The sequence below is a fragment of the Syngnathus acus genome, chromosome 3 (genome assembly GCF_901709675.1).
Source record: "Syngnathus acus chromosome 3, fSynAcu1.2, whole genome shotgun sequence".
NCBI lineage: Eukaryota > Metazoa > Chordata > Actinopteri > Syngnathiformes > Syngnathidae > Syngnathus > Syngnathus acus.
In genome coordinates, this window is record NC_051089.1 from 14,685,626 (window position 1) to 14,704,249 (window position 18,624).

Genomic DNA, 18,624 nt, shown 5'->3' on the forward strand with positions numbered 1-18,624 from the left:
CTGGTTGAGATGATAATGATTGGCGTCCCTGACAGTATCAGTGATTTTTATAGAAAGGCTCCTGGCAATGAGAAACCTCTCCATTATTGGCCATGGTTATATTTAATGTAGTTTTTTTTAGTTTAATCTTACAACTAAATTCAGGAAATTAGATTTTGTACCAATGGTCACATTTGAATGAAAATGAACTGCAAAGGAGAGAAAGAAATTTTGAAAGGAAAGCAACAGGGGTATCATATTTTTGCCAGACTGAGAAATGGAACTAGTAGAAGAAGCTGGACACTATCATCAGCCCTATACCAAGAAACAGGGTGTACTTGGGAGTAATACATTATTCCTCACTTTCGTGACAAAGGAATTGTCTATGTTATACGTTCTACTTTTTTTTTTTTTTTTGACAATGTAAGAAAAAATTACAAAATACTCACGTGAGGGCGAAAACCAGATTTTACATGAAATTGGTGCTGGACCTACACAGTTGTTACGGCTTTTTTTTTTTTTTTTCTTCAAGTAAACTAAACTATCTCATCATCATGTTTATATAAGAGTAATTGGAGTTATGTTGCCTTTGAGTCAAAAGTATTAATGTTGCAATTAGATCTCTAATAATTCATGTTTTAATAATTTGCATTTGAGCAATTTACTGCATTTTTTTTTTTTGTTCAAGTAGCTGCACTCAAGCACTGAACACCATAAAAAAAAAACATCTTCCTTCACCTTACATCTAAGTATCTGTCACTCAAATGTGCACTGTTCACTGGCTGATAACACATCACAATCACCAGTATTGTTCAAACAGTGCACAAAAATAACCATTTGGTTTATCATTTAGTGACTTGGCATTTCAACGAGTCAACTGAGATTATTCGAGCCAAGCTAGCAAGTGTGCTTGCCAATGCCGAGCCGTCCCTTTAACGGTACAGCGAACAAGGCCTTGGCTCTGGCCACTGAGCATTGGCAGTGGGTCAGCGTCTCCACTCGAGCTGCAGCTGTGGAAATAGATTGCGGGGACACCAACAAGAGGCAACGCACACGGAGGACATCTGAATGATCTCACACATACGCCCAACGTTGTCCTCTCACTAGCAGAGAGCAAAAGAAAAACTTGAAGGGATGGGAGGAGCTATAAAGTGCAAAGAATCAGTGTAATAGAAAGTGACTGCGGGAATGTGCATGGATTGATCCCTTTGGGCTTGATCCCTCCTCACGAGCAAATGTGCTTTCTTCCTCTTCAAGTGTCATGCACACAGTAAGAGGGGGGGTGGAACAGAAACCCTACCAAAATATTACTTGTTTTTGTTAACTGCTAATTTTCTTGAATCGGGCCTACGTGATGATCGTGTTACACATGGTTCCCAGTCTTGCTATATTTATGACTGATGCTGCATCAAGCAGACATCATGAGGCTATAATGGCGGTGATGAGCAGTGATCCGTAATGGCCACACTACTTTGACTCATATTTGGTCAATGCCTTCATTATCAAAGGTCACCGCTGAGCACATGTCGTAAAACAATGTGTTTCCTGCTCTGAACTTTACAGAAGCAGATTGTTGTTCCTGTGCTGAAGGCAAGGGGACGTGTGGCAGGTGCAGCACCAAAGAAGAAGGCCGAGGAGGGAGGGAGCACTTCCACATGTCTCCTAAGTGTCGAACAGTGGAGTCTTATGTGGTCAGGGAGTGCGAAAAGGACGTGGAGAATTTTTTTTAGGCTTTTTCCTTTGTGCACGAACTCTCACTCAGGGGGTCACTTTGGCACGGCGCTTTCTGCTTCTGCCACTGGCATATGGCGTTGGCGTAGCCCACAATCACTTTGTCCATCCAGGTGAGGGGTTTGGGGAAGAGCACGGCACCTTTGAAGAAACCCAGGTGGCCACCGTGTAGCGTCAAGGCAAAGATGACATTGGGCTTCTTCTCTAGGGAGTGACAAAGCGGACAGTCATCAGACCTTTGGACTCTGAACACGAAGAACAGAAAGTCGCCTGGAATATGACACTAATGACGGCTTATACAGATAAAAGCATGACTCCATGGTTCCATATCACCTTGCCAGACAACCACATGGACTTCAATTAGAGTACGATAAAGCAGAAAAAAAGATTACAGTCAGACAAAGACATAGCAACTCAGAATAGAGCTCATATTAAATGGGCAAACTAGTCTCAGATTTGTCAGTACAGTTGGCCCGGTTGTCAACTTAGACACGGGGGTCCTTGGTTTGCAACACTGTTTCATCGCTACGGAGGGGGAGAATACAATTTGTCAGTCGGAAGACGGCGGACGTCAGGACCATAAATGAGGCACCCCTTCAGTCATTAATACAACATTAGACAATCTCACAATTAGGGTAGGAAAATTCTGTGAATTTTCAAATCTGTTGGAATTATCAAAGTTATGGGAATATAAAAGACATTTACAAAACGGAATAAAGTTGAGGACATTTTTAACAATTTGATGCAGACACCCTCGCAAGCCTTTGCCACTCAGTGAGAGTCAACCTGCAATAAATTTGGTTGTTTCAGCCGAGATTATGCTACAATGTATTTTCCCCGACCAAATTGGAGTTACTCCGGCAAGCAACTGCCACCACTTTCTTGAAAATTGCCAACTACTCTATTCATCCATTTTCTAAACCACTTCGTCACTGCTTGAGCGCGGCTTTCTGTCGCCAAAAATATGACAGGTTCAATGCAGTGGAAAAAGTCTCATTAAATAAATACAAGCACACAAAAAATTGCTGAGATGAAAATGAAGGAAACTATGTCGTTGTTCCTCCTTTTGCAGCTATAACAACATTTATTGTTCAGGGGAAACAATTTTACAATACGGCGGAGTGTTTCTGTGGGATTTTCTTTTAATGGACAAGAGGTTGAGGCTGTCGAATTTCTTCCTGTGTGTGAGTGTGTGTGTGCGTTTGTTTGTTTGGGGGTCTTGCAGAGACATTTTTAGGTGAGCATGGGTACATATGCGTCTTAATAAGTTTGAATTTGGTGAATGCTACTCAAAAGCTTGCAATAGGTACAGTAGCTAAGTGAGCTTTCCTCAGTGTTGCTCCACGATGGCTAACTCCAATATGAGGTGATTGTGGAATAAATTGGACATTGTCAGAATGTCTGACTTATTACAAAAAGATAATGGTCAAAACTAGGACACCTTCCCCGAAGGCGATAAATGATTCATCTTCATCCGATGGTCACGTGAACTTGCATAGGGTGCTGCAGCTGTGCCCGAGCGGAACGGCGTGCTCGGCTATTAAGGATTGGCCTGGATCTCTTTATTTTGTATCTTTTATCTAGGTTAGTGGGAGACACTGATTCAGTTCAGTTGTGATTTTGACCCCACAGGGCTTTTAACTGTGTGCATCATGCATGGAAGCTGCCTTGAGTGCTGGTCCACACCCTTCGACATCATTTCACCAGGCCCAGAATGATGGAACGCTCAAGATTTAACACTAAAATAATAACAATAGTTGTAATAGTGGTTGCATGGGTGTACTCTGTGTTCAAGTTTGGCGCACAAGAGTAGCAGCATGTGCAGTAGATGTCTGTCATGCCTTTTCCCAGTATGACTGCATTATATTTTAAAACCAACAGCTGGTCATGGTGTTACTTAAAAGACACATGACTGAAAGTCAGTTACACAAAGCCTTTTCTTTTCCCAAATAGCCTCTGGGTTTGTATATGGCAGAGTATTAAGAGGGAGAGAACCCACATTGCACGGTTCATCTGATACACTTTGGATTTTTTGCAGTCAAATGGCTCATTTATTATAATTTGATCTAACATGATATGAATTACAGCAGTGTGAAGAGAAAACAAAATGATTGAATAAAGCCTCAGAATAAAATAAAACTGTCTCTCTGTATTATGTATGCATTTATGTATCAATGTCACAGTCAAGTGTTAACATTATTTTCATGCAATTTAAGTGTATGTGGGTGTTCCGTGTAAACAGACCCTTTTTTTTTTTTACCCTTTTAACCTAACTATTTTGGTAGTGCTTCAGTTCCCAACATACTTAGACTTCTAGAAGCCTATTGACATAGTTGCAAGACACTTTGGATTAGAATGAAAAAGTTGGCAAATTATAACTCATACTGCAGCCCTATTACTGCCACAATTTGGCCATAGATTTTTTTTCTTACCAGTCTCAAATATCTCTAACATAGTGAGTAATCTATCATTGTCTGTCATGTCATCTAGCAGGATGACATGCTTCCTGACAACTCCCTCAAGATGTGTCATCTTAGCAAGAAGCATCTGCAAACTGCCTTTAAATTGAAGGCTTCGGCCACAAAAATACAATTTTGAGATTTTGTATGCGGACCACACCGGGCTGGTCTTTGCTCTATTGTTCTATTGAGGTTTGTGGTTCTAAATAAGCCCAAATGGAACTAATCCGACAATAATATGTGGAATCGTAGTGTTGCGCCACTGAGGTGGTTGTCATGGCAAATTGTTGCTTACCTGCTAATGTGCGGGGGATTTTGAGCAGAGAGTCATGAACCAGAGGATCGTCTGCAGCGTTCACAAGCAGCAGTGGGACATTTACCTACAAGAAGACAATTCATAAGGTTAACACCACAGAAACAATGTCAACAAGCGTTATATGAATGGCCGTGTCTTACATTGTGAATATAATGGACGCAGCTTTCCTTCTCATAATACTCTTTGAGAGAGCTGTGGCCATGAAATTTCCTGTTGAAAGACATAATAGTACGATAGATTCATGGTAAGAGATTGAAATTTGTGTTGTTTGAAGATCAGAAGTGGCAACTTTAACGTGCCTCATGATGTTGTCGTCGATCTGCATGAGGGATGTTGCTGTATATAGCCGACCAAGATCTCCAGGCACCATTTTAACCGAGTTTCCCCCAAATAGACTGTGCCTGGACCATGCAAAAAAGTTAGGGTTACATTAGACAAGTTAGGGAATATATGAATACAAAACAGTTCTTACATTTTCTATCTTTTTCTGAACAATTTACCTTTATTTGTCGTAAGAGTCAAACATAACTTATGCCTGATGGATTGCTAAATTATTTTTTTATTCAAATCTAATTAAGGCTCTTCTCCACAAGCGTTACCTGTGTGAAAGGATTATTTTCTTCATGTTGTCAGCCATGAGAAAATTATAAAAGCGCCTGAATTGATCCCACTGTAGGAATGTTTCCTGGGCCCTGAGAGACAAACAGACAGGAAGTCAGTTTCGGAATGCTGAGTGAGCGCTAACAACGCAATGTCATATGTAATCCATTGGACAAAGAGTCATGCCGAGGTCTGCGTCAGACATTAACAAAAAGCTCAGTGGGCGAAACTAAGAATGAAATGCAAATTATTTATGAACAGACAAAGAGTTGTGAATGTAGCTTTACATATGGAAAGAACTAGCAGTCTTTCCTGTTTCTTACTAGGAGCTGTTAACAAATGCATGCACTTCGCTTTGCTCCCATAATCTCCTACCGGTGTGTAAATATCGAAAGCATTTATGAATATGCCAGTTTCTGTGCAACCCTTCAACCCTTCTGCTTTACGTCATCTATGTGCCAGTTGCAGTACGTGATAAGAAAGTCAGGAGGAGCATACACCAGATAGATATAATGGAATTACACTTAATAAACAAATAAGACCAATGTGTTATCATAGAATGATTCAGATTAAGCAATGAGACATCCACCAACCTAAGAGCACTGTAACCTTGACAGACGCTGACACAGCACAGCACTCGCTCCTGGTTGGACATGTTCTCACCTAGGAACTTGCAGACAATGTTTCCACCCAGACTGAAGCCCACCACTATCAACTGGGTTTGAGGATACATCCGCTTAATGTAGCCAACCATGGCGGCAAACTCCCATGTGCACCCTATGAGGATAATTTTATTGATTAATACAAGATTCCTGGGCAGAACAGAATGCATTTCGGTAGTTCCATTATCAGGATTTACCATATGTAAACATGCGTGGCGACGTGAGCTCGATGTTGGGTAGAGCTCCAAGGTGGTTTAGCACAGCACAGCGGTAGCCGTCCTTCTGGGCATAATCCACAAAGGTTCGAATGTAATGCTTCTCACTGTGGTTACCGATGCCGGGGCAGATCACCATGGTGATGTCATCTGGTCAAACAGGCAGAGAGATATTTCACGAATCAGAGATTATGGATTATTTTACTGCTTTAAAGCAGATCAAAACAAGTCAAGGGGAGGGGGTCCAAAGGATTACACTGTTTCTCTCGAGCTAAAGCAAAAAAGTCAACCCACTTCTGGAAAAATAGCACATTTTTTATGTATAAATAAAACATTACGATCATTTCAAAATGTCAACGTTGCATTTGTTTGCTTTCAGTTTTAGTCATGACAATTTTAATGTGGCAATGTTTAGCCATTTAGCTTTGCTAAAAGCTATACAAACGACCCTTCACAATCCAATTGCATTACCTCCTGTTCGATGGTCCCCCACTGGTTCAAAGAGGTCAAAGGTCGCAGTGGCCCCATCCGACATGGGCAAGTACTTCCTGATGCCACTGGGATGAGGTGCGCTCACCCGACCTAGTTTGCCGTATAAGGCCGTCTGGAGGTGACCGCTCTTGCCCCATAGTAATGGTGGAATATACCTGTGTAGCAACAGTTTCATCAACAACTTCCTTTCAAAAGAAAATTTGTTTTCATGGCTCTAGATAGGAGCATGAGGCCGCATTATAAGTAACAGTAAACAAAGGATACTGATTTGCATTGGTGGTTTATGCCAATGGAAAATGTTTGGGTCATCATACAGTTGCTTTTTTGGAAGATTACACAATGAGGTAATGAGGGGCCATCAATGTTTGACATTGTTGTCACAGCTCATGTCTTTAGTTATGAAATAGGCTGCTGAGATTGCTGCACATGACGCAGATAACATTATCATAGCTCGAGATCACCAAAACGGTGAGTTTACTATCATATTATGTCATACCATATTTGTTTACAAAGCTTGCTGGCTGGTTCCAAAACACAATGATCAGCACAAAAATATTAGTCCTGTTTTTTAGATTACAATGAAAACCGTAGCGACACAGTGATTACATGCTCTGCATAGCTTCAAGCAGACTGTGTATACAGTTCATCGTGACGTCACGTTACACAAGTACTTTAACCTTGTCCCTGTGTTTTCTCATCTCTGGCTCCAACATTTACCGCACCTTGAAAATACACACTTACATAAGAGCACAGGGAGCAGCTTCAATTTGGTAACGTGATCGCCTCTGCCGTTTGTTGTAAGCAGAAGCGGCTCTTGACAGCACGTTTCTGGAAGGCGCACAGCAGTTTTAATCCGAGGCGGATCATCTCTTTGTTGTAATGTGGATGAGTAGTCAGACGCCTGTTTGGAGTGGCCTTGTGATTCTCATTTCAAAAAGCTTCATATTACAAATAGCTAAACAGTCACATAGCACCAAGGCGCACTTGATATTTTATTGATCACGCAGCAGTCCCAGTGGTGTGCACATTCCCAAACACAACCAAACAGTCACGATGTAGTTGGTTCTGATAACTTCCCAGCTCTTCAGAGCTCCCAGTGTAATATACCGCTTGCACAAAATGTGCCATTGTGGGTAACAAATATCCATGACTTCGTAAAAACGCAATCATAAAACAGATTAGATTAGGGTGAACAACAGCTATCCTATCCACTCACATGTTAAAATGACTCTTCTGAACATGCAGCTGAGTGAAAGGCAAAGGGGTCCAGATGAACTGGTTACATAAGCAGACCCCTGTGGTTAACTCTTAAGAGTTAACTCTAAGGAGTCCCGCTAAAGATCTAAAGTTTCCTCTGGAACAATAGAAGAGGAGAATGTTGGCTCTCAAAAGTTCAGGTATTTTTATTTATTTTTTACAAATACTGTACAGGCTGTGAAGCTGACAAGAAAATGCATTTTCTGCATTTGTTCAATGAATTCTACCATAGGGCCCTGTTGTTTCATGTTCCACGACAAAGCCTGACAGATGTACGGCACACAAAGGAACACTGACGACAGATGGGATCGTCACTAGACTGAGTGCTACATTCGCCACAGTACCAAATGGCAAGCCAGCATCTACATTTCCATGGCAACAGCATGAATGATAAAAAACTCACTCTTTGGTCAGCTGAGAACAGGACTTGAGCAGGAAGTGGTTGAGGGGTGTGTCTTGATAGGTGAGGTCTGGGGGTGCGGTGGGACTCTTAAGGTTGAGGCAGCGCACAATGACGTAGAGGACCGTCGCCACCGCTGCCAATTTCATGCCATCAAACATCGCCGGAAGCTCCGGAGCGATGGTGTGCACATCCGATTCATGCGTGCTCATGATTGCTCTGGAATAAAAAATAAAAATTGATAAACAACATACAGTATAAAAAATAAAAATATGCAAGGGATGCTAGGGATTTTGGGGGAAAAATTAATGATTAGAATAATATAGACGATCATGATCAATTGTTACTTGGATAATGACATTACGGTAAACTGCACAGAGCACAGGAAAGCCACATATTTGTCATGATCATATTCAAGTACATTGCATAAATTCACACAGCATTGCGCCAAAGTCTTATGCCACAATTTGTTTTCATGACCCTGTTTACATCATTACCAGTACAGCACACTAAATGGGAAGGATACAAGCTTAAGCAATGAATTACAGAAACATATACAGTAGGCTTGTGTTTTTTAGACTTTATAATGCTATGCAAATAGTTTTGTGAATTGTTTGTCAACTAACTTACGTATCCATTTTTTATACTCAATAACTTTGTTGTGTACATTCTGAGAAGTTGTTTTTAAATATATTTCATTGCCTGCAACAAAACGTCTTGTGCAATAAAAAAATCACTAAATACTAAACATATTTTTTATCCCCCCCCATCTGTCTTTTCTGTACTCCTTTAAAGATGACTTACTTGTTTTCAGCGTGACTACAATAAACAATGATTCCCAAAACTGGGAAATTGTGATGAGTGAAGTCACAGTGATGTGGTCAGACCTATGAGCAGAATAAACAATACATTAGAAATAAAACATGGTCAGCAAAAAAAAAGACTGTTACCAACATTACATTGCCTCGTGTGAATTGTTCACTCAGTACCATCAATTCTTTTTGAGTCTGAATCTCAGCGCTAGTTAGTAGACTGCAAATGATGGTATTACAACAAGCAATTTAGTGACGCCTTCATTTTCACCTTTAGTGAGAGCTTCAGCAATTATGACTTAGGAACACTTCAAATATGTGACCAGATAGTTATTTTCCAGACGGAGAACACGTTAACACAAGTTGTAGCGTCTGAATCCCCACCCACGATTAATAAGATCGTCCAGTTTCCGCATTCTCACACTGGATCACAAGTCGTGGACATATGTCAGAATAGCCGCGATTAATTGATTTCTTTTTTTGACAACACTTGGGTCAGTAAATGAACGTTGTGATTTGACAGGGGAGTCTGCTAATGTTGCCTCTGCTAGCGTTCTTTGTCACGACTTGCAGGCTGCCACAAGGACACACACTGGTGGCATATTGCATGATGGAAAAGGCGAAAAGAAAACACTTGCGATCGAAAACCTCAAATAAAAAACAAAATCAAAGTTCATATATGTCTGGTGGTCGTTTTAAATACCAGCAACCCACCATTCACATTACATTGGCTCCACAATGCTGGTGTAAAAAAAAATTAAAAATAAAAATAAACTCGTTTTTTTTTTTATTCAGGCCACGCTGATCGATTCAGTTTGTGTTTGACTCAGTGTCTCCATGAATTTTATTTCATTTTTTTGCAGGATCGTCAGGTTAAACCTTGGGCTCGTACGTTAAATACACTACGTAGAGCAAAGGAAGACAAGAGCACCAGTCGCAGCAGCATCTTTTAGCATGGCGTTACTTACCACAGTCGAAGAAAGAATCCGCCGCTGACTGCCTCAAAACGTTTGTTATTGGGCTCGTGTTAAGTCATAACTGTCTGTTGTGTAATGCCGTCGCATTGGAAGTAACCCATGCAAAGCACACCAGGTACTGGTACTGTAGCCACCACACTGACAGCTCGATTCCGCTTCCGAGAAGATTCTCCAATTTGCATATGGGCCCTGTCATTGGTTGAGCACATAGTGACGTCACAACACACTGATCGGGACCACCCATTTTCTGTATATTGAATATTGAGATGAGTTTGTTACAAAGAGTGCCCGCCTGAGGGCGACAGAGTTTGGCAAAATATTGCATTTCTAAGCGTCTCATCTTGTCAACATTGTAATTTTTCTGACTGAATATAACTATGACATATGAAACGTGTAGGTAATTTGGTTTGAGGTGGTACCAAATACTGAATATTACTTTTGAAGACCGTCTTGGCAATATATTTATTCCGATCTGCGAACTATTCATGTGACATTTTGCGGGACACATAGTGTCGATCATACCAATATATTTAAAAAGTACATTCAGCGATTTTTGAATGATAAATCAGACCCGAGTACTTGGTAGGACTGCACCCAAATCCTCTTCAGTCCACAGGGGGAAAGGTTTCCGCCCACACAATGACGTCACTACATTTGGTTTTTCGTCCGTTGGCTGCCACAGGATTCCGATTTTCACAGTGCACTTGAATGCGGCTACAACGCGAATTTCAGCTCCATTCTGAACAACTCTAGTTCAATAAAGAATAAATCAATATGACATCTTCCAAAAATGCAAGAGGAGTCAACTTGACAGCGATTACACTTCTTCTTTGCCTGTCGTCGGTTATAGGTAAGTTTATTTGTCTCGCTTTACATGAAATGGCCTTTGCTGACGACTGTAAATCCAAAGTGTTGCATTGATTAAATGTGCCATTTACAAAATAAACTATCTGAACCACGCAACATAAGTTTCTTGTAATGTCATTTTTAAAAAAAATAATGAAACCACTTCATTGGCCATTTCTTTATGACTTGTATCCTTTGAGTCAATGTTGACAGTAGGATTTTGAAAGTATGAAATTTGAATATGATCGTGCACACTTCTCAGTTGTTTACGAGCTTAACTTGTTTACAGGAAATGCATTTCCACTTATTTGTTTTTCTCTGACAATATTACATTGTTACAGAATTATTCTATTCCCTAATGGAAACGTTGTCTAGAAACAAATAAGGTCATTTATGGTTATTTACAACATGTTTTCATTTGTATCAGTGGACATCCTTGCATGTGCAGTGCTACAGATGGTGAGGACAAATAGCGCCATATGTGCTCGTGTCTGGAATTAACATAAAGCAGTTGTCTGCTCACCTAACCTGAGATCAACCTGGGAATGTCCTGCCAACTTCCTGCACCTGCACACTTCGTTTGCCCAAAATAGTAACCTAACATGTCTGGGCTGTGCAGAGTGCCATTGTCTGGTGCTAGTCCACCGTTATGACGTCACGTAGACATCCAGCACCTGTTGCACTGACAAATCACCTGCCAGTCAGGTCATTGGCAGCAAATATTGAGCAGTAAATTTGCCAGTGCGCTGTCATGTTGTATAACTGCTCGCTCCCTGCTCATTCTGTATGCTTCTCAAACACTTGGCTAATCCTACAATCTCTTAATCCCAGCCACACTCAGACACGTTTTTGTTGTCAATGCCTAAAATAGTACTCCGCTTTGTTGTGAAATAAAAATCCGATACACAGTTGTAACATTGTTCCCAATTTTGAATTTAACAAGGTGCAAAAAAAAGGAAAGGTGATAGTCACTTGATTATGTGGTGTGTTTTTGTGCTGTTGTCATAGACAGTCATAGAATAGAACGTGACATAACGGTCATTAAGCCACAGTTTGAAAGGTGGCTGGGTCAGCACGTGTCCCATCTAAGGTGGCAAAATGCAAGTCCCAGGCTTGAGCTCTTTGTACTGGAGCAATGAATTTGATCAGTTCACGATACAAATTGATGTCAAACTCATTCACCTAAGATGCCAGATTCTGCTGAGGGAGTAAATAACAACCTCGAATAGCGTTTTCAGATTATGACTCACAATCCGTGCCCTGCCACTCCCACTGAGCTTTTCTGCCTGATTTGGTGGAGCCGTCCGTCCAAGAAGTATGACTCACTTTCCTAGGACTTTATATTCACTACCAAAATAACACGATGAACATCTTCAAATGTTTTCTTTTCCATCTGATTCTTCATTTTGAATGTTGTGAGCCCATTCAGAGTATTCATCCACTTGAGATATATAAAGTTATCATTTGTTATGTTTTTTTTGTTTACTGCAAAATCTGTTGATGTCCTGCATTTTTCTAAATTATTTTGCAAATTGCAGAGAATGTTCAGGTGAATTGTTGCTTAAACCTGTAAACATATTGAGACGACAGTATCATCACAACAAAAAACTGCTAGGTCAAAAGTAACCCAAAGTGAGCGAAATAGCCAAACCAGCGTTGGGTCCAAAAGGGACCACCGACCCAATGTTGGGTTTGCATATTGGGTCAAGGATTTAACTCAACATTGAAACATTTTGAAATGATAATCAGCATCATTTTATTACTAACCTATTCTATAAAGAAAAAACAAATGCCAATGTCGCCTGTCAGTAGTCGCCAGAGCATGTGTTCAGCACAGTTTTTGCACCAAATATCCCTCGCAATCTGCTGGGTCAAAATTATTAACCCTACTTTGGGAATCTAATGCGCTCAAAATCCACAGATACCCAGTAAGTGGGTTAGGAAAGGAAAAAAGTAAAAGTAAAGTCGAGTGACATTTACAGATGGGACGTTCAAATGAGGTTGAAATTGATTGGCATGTAATTATTATCCATTTCAATATTGCTGCTTTTTTATAATCTCCTAGGTGACTACTGTGACGTGAATAATTGCCATAATGGAGGAACGTGCGTGACAGGGGTAGGAGATGAACCCTTCATCTGCATCTGTGCAGACGGATTTGCCGGCGACACATGCAACCTTACAGAGACGGGTAGGCCAAACAAACCATCATTTGACGACAAACATTTGTATGAACATTATCCCCCTTGTTTGACTCAGGACCTTGCAGTCCCAACCCCTGTAAGAATGACGCGTCTTGCCAGGTAATCACTCCTACCAGAAGGGGAGACGTTTTCACCGAGTACATCTGCAACTGCAGGGCAGGCTTCGAGGGTGCTCATTGCCAAACCAGTAAGTTGCTTCAAACGTTATCGAGGCCTGAACAATCACTTTTGACACTCTGATGAAAAATGCGGCACTATCACACGAACGCTAATAGCAAAGACTGAATACGTGATTGAGGTCAGTGCTGTTAGATAGGATGTGTAGCCCCTGCAGTGGTCTCATGAAAGAAACCCTTTCACAGAGTTTTGTGGTCTTTCTGTTTGGCTAATTAAGTAAGTGAAAACCTCTCCAAGTCTCTTAGCATGCAGATGCCACCCACACCGGTTCTCACAGACTTAAACTTGACAAAAAAAAAAAAAAACTCAATTATTTTATTGAATCCCTTCAAAATCCTCTTAACATAATGACCAAGAGAGCTTGCAGTCATTGCAGGGTTGTTTAAAATGATTAGAAGGTCAAAATGTTTTTTTCCTGGCTCATTTGTGGTTCAATGACTGTAAATTGCTTGTATATAAAAAAGTGGAAGGTGAAAAGGTCGGATATGTAGCGTCAAAGAAAGTTTGAACTCACACCTTGATGATATTACCAAAGAAATACTTGTTTTGGAGGAAAAGCTCCTCCCCGTAGTCCGCAGGCTGAACACCAATTGTGGTGTTTGTGCAGTCTGCTTCCTGTACCGCTTCTATTTCTGTATCAGATGTCATTGGCAGAAACCGTCTTGTGGTTTACGGTGTATAGTTATAGTCAGGGAGCTTTAGTTATAGCTTAAACTGTTATCTGGTAATAAAACTGCAGTTCTGGCAAATATGTGTTTTATTTTTTTAAAGCTATTTAGAGTTAATGTTATATATACTGTATAATTGTCTCTATGTTGTTTTTCAATGTTTAGTTTGGTACACGTGCTGCAGTGCTAGATTAAGAGCAAATCAGTCAGCCTATTTTGCAATACTGGCATTTGTTTCTAAGTTTTGACCAATCCTCTTAGTGGAGCAAGAATTGCACAGATCCATGTGGCATTACGTCAACCAGTCGTCTGCTTGAGCAGAGTCTTTTAGGCCATGTGATGCAAGGTAGCACAACACAGTGCTTGCCATTGTTCTGCAGAGTTGTTGCATTTACACTGATTGTAGTCAACAAAATTAAGTTACTTAGACACTTGCACTAGTTAATTGGATCATTTTTTTACTATCAGTGAATCACAACAAAATATTGCTAAACATGAAGCCATTCCTAAGGACACCTTTCTCAGTAATATGTAAATGCTAGTTGACATCAACTCTTTAAAAAAAGGGTGAAAACTTTCCTTGAAAAAAAGAACCTGTTTGCAAGTTTTATATATTTGGGAATCACAGATGTGAAATGGTCAAAGGCTCGGGTAATAAGTAATGAATCAGTGTAGAATCTGAAAAAAAAAAAATGCTATTCGGCCATATTTGATTCGGCAGAGGTTTATTTATTTATTTCTGAACCTAGACACGCTCTAGAGCGTCTTAGCTGGCTCCATGATAAAAAAATATACGAAGAAACAGAAATTGTATGTGGCCATATATGTACTCTAATAGAAGATGAGACTATCATGGTCAAAAGTACATTTTGCGTTCTGTGCTTTGAAAATAATCACGTCTTTATTTGCAGATGTGAATGACTGCGCCAACCGACCTTGTAAGAACGGAGGCCTATGCAGAGATCTCGAAGGCGATTACTCGTGTCAGTGCCCGTCACCTTATGTTGGGAAGCAGTGCCATTTACGTACGTGCGCTTTGTAAAATATCGGCCCGTTCATTGTCATCAATTTATCGTATTCATTCTTTAAGTATTATATATTTATATATGTACTGTATATTCTAATGAGTTTCATGTAAGAGGCTCTGTTGGAAAGTCCAACCTCAGATTCTGGGTCCTGTGCTCTGGGAACATAGTGAGCCTGACCCCCTGACACAGGCCACTCTGTACAACTGGTGTTTTTTACGTCTCAGGTTGTATTTCTCTACTGGGAATGGAGGGAGGAGCAATCACAGAGTCCCAGATTTCAGCTTCTTCTGTGCACTATGGTATTCTGGGTCTTCAGCGCTGGGGCCCAGAGATGGCCCGCCTCAACAATCAAGGTATCGCCAATGCCTGGACATCAGCTGCCCATGACAAGAATCCTTGGATCGAGGTGAGAGAAGTTGTCATTCAGCCTCAGTGATACAGTAGCAAAGTGAAAAGAGTCATAACACCTCAGCACTTCTCGACGCCAGATTGACCTGCAGAAGAAGATGCGTCTAACAGGAATAATAACGCAAGGTGCCAGTCGCATGGGCACAGCAGAATACATAAAGGCCTTCAAGGTGTCCAGCAGCTTCGATGGAAAGTCTTATACCACATACAGAATGGATGGACAGCGGAGAGACAAGGTTCGACCTTAGCTTAGTGCTACATGTACAGTTCATACGTATTGTGATACAACATTGTATTGCAGGTTTTGGTGGGCAACACAGATAACGACAGCACAAAGACCAATCTTTTTGACCCACCCATCGTGGCCCAGTACATCCGTATAATTCCTGTGGTTTGCCGAAAGGCGTGCACGCTGCGCATGGAGTTGGTGGGATGCGAACTCAACGGTAAACACAGCAAAAACATCTCGTTGCATCTGAATTCTGCTGGTGAATAATAAGCAGCAGGTGACTGGCTAGCTTTTTAGCTAAACAACAGCCGCTTCTCTCAAAGTCTCAAAACATTGCCTCTGTTGCAGCAAATAAGCGACACCTCTGATAAATATCTTTAACATAAAAAGTAAACGAGTAATATTTTTCCGGAGAAAGCACGCTAATGCTAAGTTATCGTTAAATGTAGTGCTGGAATAAATGATTGATGCTTCAGTCGTCCTGGAATTGTGTTCATTACAAGCAAACAAGTCGGTTGAGAAGTCACACTGTTTATCATATCATCCACATACCAATCTTGCAAAACAACAAACCCAAGGAAAAAGCCAATTTTATAATTGAAGAGGAATGTTTTTAATGTGACAATATGAGTGAAAATATTTGCAGTCACATGGTGTTATGTAGCACTGTGCGCGCTTCCTTGCACGCACACCATTATTCTTTCTGCCTTCTTCCTTTGTGTCCACTTTGGCTTTGGAAAGGGAATCATTCTCATTTTTATCTTTATACATAATTTCCTGGTGGAGGATATTGATTAATCTCTTCTGTGGGTTTATTTATTCATCTGTTCTGCTTTTCCTCTCTTGGTTTTTCCATTCCTCCCTTCTGTCTGCTTCTTTATTCACAGTTTCTTCAAACACAACAGGGTGCTCCGAGCCAATGGGAATGAAGTCTCGGCTGATCTCAGATAGCCAACTTTCAGCCTCCAGCTCCTTCCGCACGTGGGGCATCGATTCCTTCACTTGGCTGCCTCAGTTTGCCCGTCTGGATAAGCAAGGGAAGACGAATGCGTGGTCTCCTTCCCAAAACAACCGATCAGAGTGGATCCAGGTGACATATGATGCCGTGGGATAATGACTTTTTTGAATTTTCAAAAGGATTCATTGTTGATGTTTCTTCCTTAGGTGGATCTTGAGAAGACAAAGCGCCTGACGGGCATCATCACTCAGGGCGCCAAGGACTTTGGGGTGGTGCAATTTGTGTCTGTGTTTAAAGTGGCTTACAGTAATGATGGGGAGTCTTGGAGTCTGGTGAAGGACATTAACACAGACAGCGATAAGGTCAGTTATATCCATTCCATCATTTCTCTTAGTTTTTAATATATTTTAGAATTGGGAGAATGGGGCTCTCAGGTTCTTCAACGAGTATGTATGTACGGACCTTGCTTTGTGCAATTAGACTCAGTCATGCTGCATCATAAAAGAGCTGTCCTCAATTTGTTCCCACAAAATAGAACAGAATGAATTCAAAACCGATTTTTTGTGTCACTAATAATTCATTCATTCCTCTTCCTCACAGCTTTTCCAAGGTAATATTGACAACAACAGTCATATGAAGAACGTATTTGAGCCACCGTTCTATGCCCGATTTGTCCGAGTGGTTCCCTGGGAGTGGCACGAGCGCATCACCCTACGCATGGAGCTGCTGGGCTGCGATGACTAGAAATTCAACTTTCTTTCTCAGAGGTATCACTACAGTATATTTCATTTGATCAGCTGCTCCTCTGACAAAGTTTACATGGCACTGTATAACGCTCTGGAGGAAGATCATCTTGGCGGAATAGCTGAAACGTTCACATTCTTTGTGTGTGTGTGTTTTTGTGTGCGTGTGTATGTTTTTAATGCTTTGACTTTGCATATTTCTACGGTGTATCTACACTCTAAATTGTATTATGTTAAAATCTTACAATTAATCCACTGACTTTGACATGTACAAGCCTCCATGCTAATTCTGCTGCTGTTGAGTTTAAGAACACACACGTGTTGTAACAAGCAAAACATCATTCTCAAGGACAACTTTTATTGCACAAGTGGAGCACAAAGTAGCATGACGAAGCGTGGTTAGTACGATGCGGCTTTTGGTCCGCTGTGATTCCTGTAGATATAGTACTTTTTGTTTACATATTTCAGATGTATTTCTTATTCATGCTTTGGAAAAAAAATATTTGGATGCAACAATTTCACAGCACAAAATGTGTAGAAAAGTAAGGATGAAACGTTTTTGAAAATTTATTCTTGAACTACAATAAAGGTCATTGATTAATAATGACTATTCAATCTTGTTTCTTGTCGTGCATTTAGTATTGTATATTGTATCTCTCTCTCTCTCTCTCTCTCTCTCTCTCTCTCTCTCTCTCTCTCTCTCTCTCTCTCTCGCTCGCTCGCTCGCTCGCTCTCTCTCTCTCTCTCTCTCTCTCTCTCTCTCTCTCTCTCTCTCTCTCTCTCTCTCTCTATATATATATATATACACACCGCATCTGAGTTTCTATAGCAACAAGCGGTGGCCTTGATTTTTGAGAAAATCTGCAAGTTATCATGGTCTAGAAACGCAAACACGCACGCACACAATGCTTTCTTGGATCATTCAATAAAAATTCAACAAAAAAAAATGTTAACACGTGTTATTTATTACTTGCTTCAACACATCCACATCATTACTGGATCATTATTATTACGTTTAGAAAAAAGAAGTGCAAAAACTGCCAATTACTATAGTAGTAGGCTTTATAAAGCCTGAAACATTAAACATTGTCACATGACATTCAACTGCCAATTATGGCGTTAGCGAGCTATTTTTAGTAGTACAATTATAAAATGTATACGGCACGGATATTTGCAGATGTCCTGATATTATTTTACACTTGTCTGAAATTATATTATTAATATTTTTTAAAACATTTTTTCAACGGTTATTCAGGTGAAAACATGTTATGATTTGCAAAGCCAAAAACAGAAGAAAACCAACAACATGCAAATACAGCTCAGAAAATAAATTGTCGAGTTTGTCATTCATTCATTCCGACGTAACCGATCGTTTGTTTTACGTCAGGACCCGATCTCGCCATGCACATGCGCAGTGTCGATTCATGATGAACAACTATCGCCACCTCGCCACGTACTATTCG

At 40.6% G+C, this 18,624-nt stretch overlaps 2 protein-coding genes across 3 annotated transcripts; one reads left to right on the forward strand and one right to left on the reverse strand.

Annotated features, from left to right (window-relative positions):
• Window positions 1-111: 111 nt before the first annotated feature.
• LOC119120536 (monoacylglycerol lipase ABHD2) lies at window positions 112-10,068 on the reverse strand. The gene is made up of 11 exons (XM_037247508.1): window positions 9,892-10,068; window positions 8,916-8,998; window positions 8,115-8,330; window positions 6,434-6,609; window positions 5,945-6,112; window positions 5,679-5,862; window positions 5,085-5,177; window positions 4,785-4,886; window positions 4,626-4,695; window positions 4,465-4,549; window positions 112-1,914 (listed from the first exon to the last, which is right to left on the reverse strand). Exons 3-11 carry the CDS (start codon window positions 8,321-8,323, stop codon window positions 1,706-1,708), a joined length of 1,296 nt encoding a protein of 431 aa, XP_037103403.1. The 5' UTR covers window positions 8,324-8,330; window positions 8,916-8,998; window positions 9,892-10,068; the 3' UTR covers window positions 112-1,705.
• A 493-nt stretch (window positions 10,069-10,561) lies between these two features.
• Window positions 10,562-17,776, forward strand: LOC119120234 (EGF-like repeat and discoidin I-like domain-containing protein 3). Of its 2 annotated transcripts, none has more exons than XM_037246945.1 (10): window positions 10,562-10,750; window positions 12,812-12,937; window positions 13,006-13,137; window positions 14,707-14,820; window positions 15,048-15,229; window positions 15,312-15,467; window positions 15,533-15,677; window positions 16,348-16,550; window positions 16,625-16,780; window positions 17,019-17,776. In XM_037246945.1, the coding sequence occupies exons 1-10, from the start codon at window positions 10,675-10,677 to the stop codon at window positions 17,160-17,162; spliced, it is 1,434 nt and encodes a 477-aa protein (XP_037102840.1). In that variant the 5' UTR covers window positions 10,562-10,674; the 3' UTR covers window positions 17,163-17,776. The 2 variants fall into 2 exon arrangements, with proteins under 2 accessions (XP_037102840.1, XP_037102841.1); XM_037246946.1 differs by having other exon boundaries at window positions 16,366-16,550.
• The last annotated feature ends 848 nt before the right edge of the window (window positions 17,777-18,624 follow it).

Bases quoted from the DNA above. Each gene is read 5' to 3' on its own strand.
- LOC119120536 (XM_037247508.1), bottom strand. From the start codon at position 8,323: ATGAGCACGCATGAATCGGATGTGCACACCATCGCTCCGGAGCTTCCG. The intron at 6,610-8,114 runs GTGAGTTTTTTA...GTTGCTACACAG, and splicing joins TGTTCTCAGCTGACCAAAGA to GTATATTCCACCATTACTAT. The intron at 5,863-5,944 runs GTAAATCCTGAT...TTATCCTCATAG, and splicing joins GCCACGCATGTTTACATATG to GGTGCACATGGGAGTTTGCC.
- LOC119120234 (XM_037246945.1), top strand. From the start codon at position 10,675: ATGACATCTTCCAAAAATGCAAGAGGAGTCAACTTGACAGCGATTACA. The intron at 15,230-15,311 runs GTGAGAGAAGTT...TCTCGACGCCAG, and splicing joins ACAAGAATCCTTGGATCGAG to ATTGACCTGCAGAAGAAGAT. The intron at 15,468-15,532 runs GTTCGACCTTAG...ATTGTATTGCAG, and splicing joins ATGGACAGCGGAGAGACAAG to GTTTTGGTGGGCAACACAGA.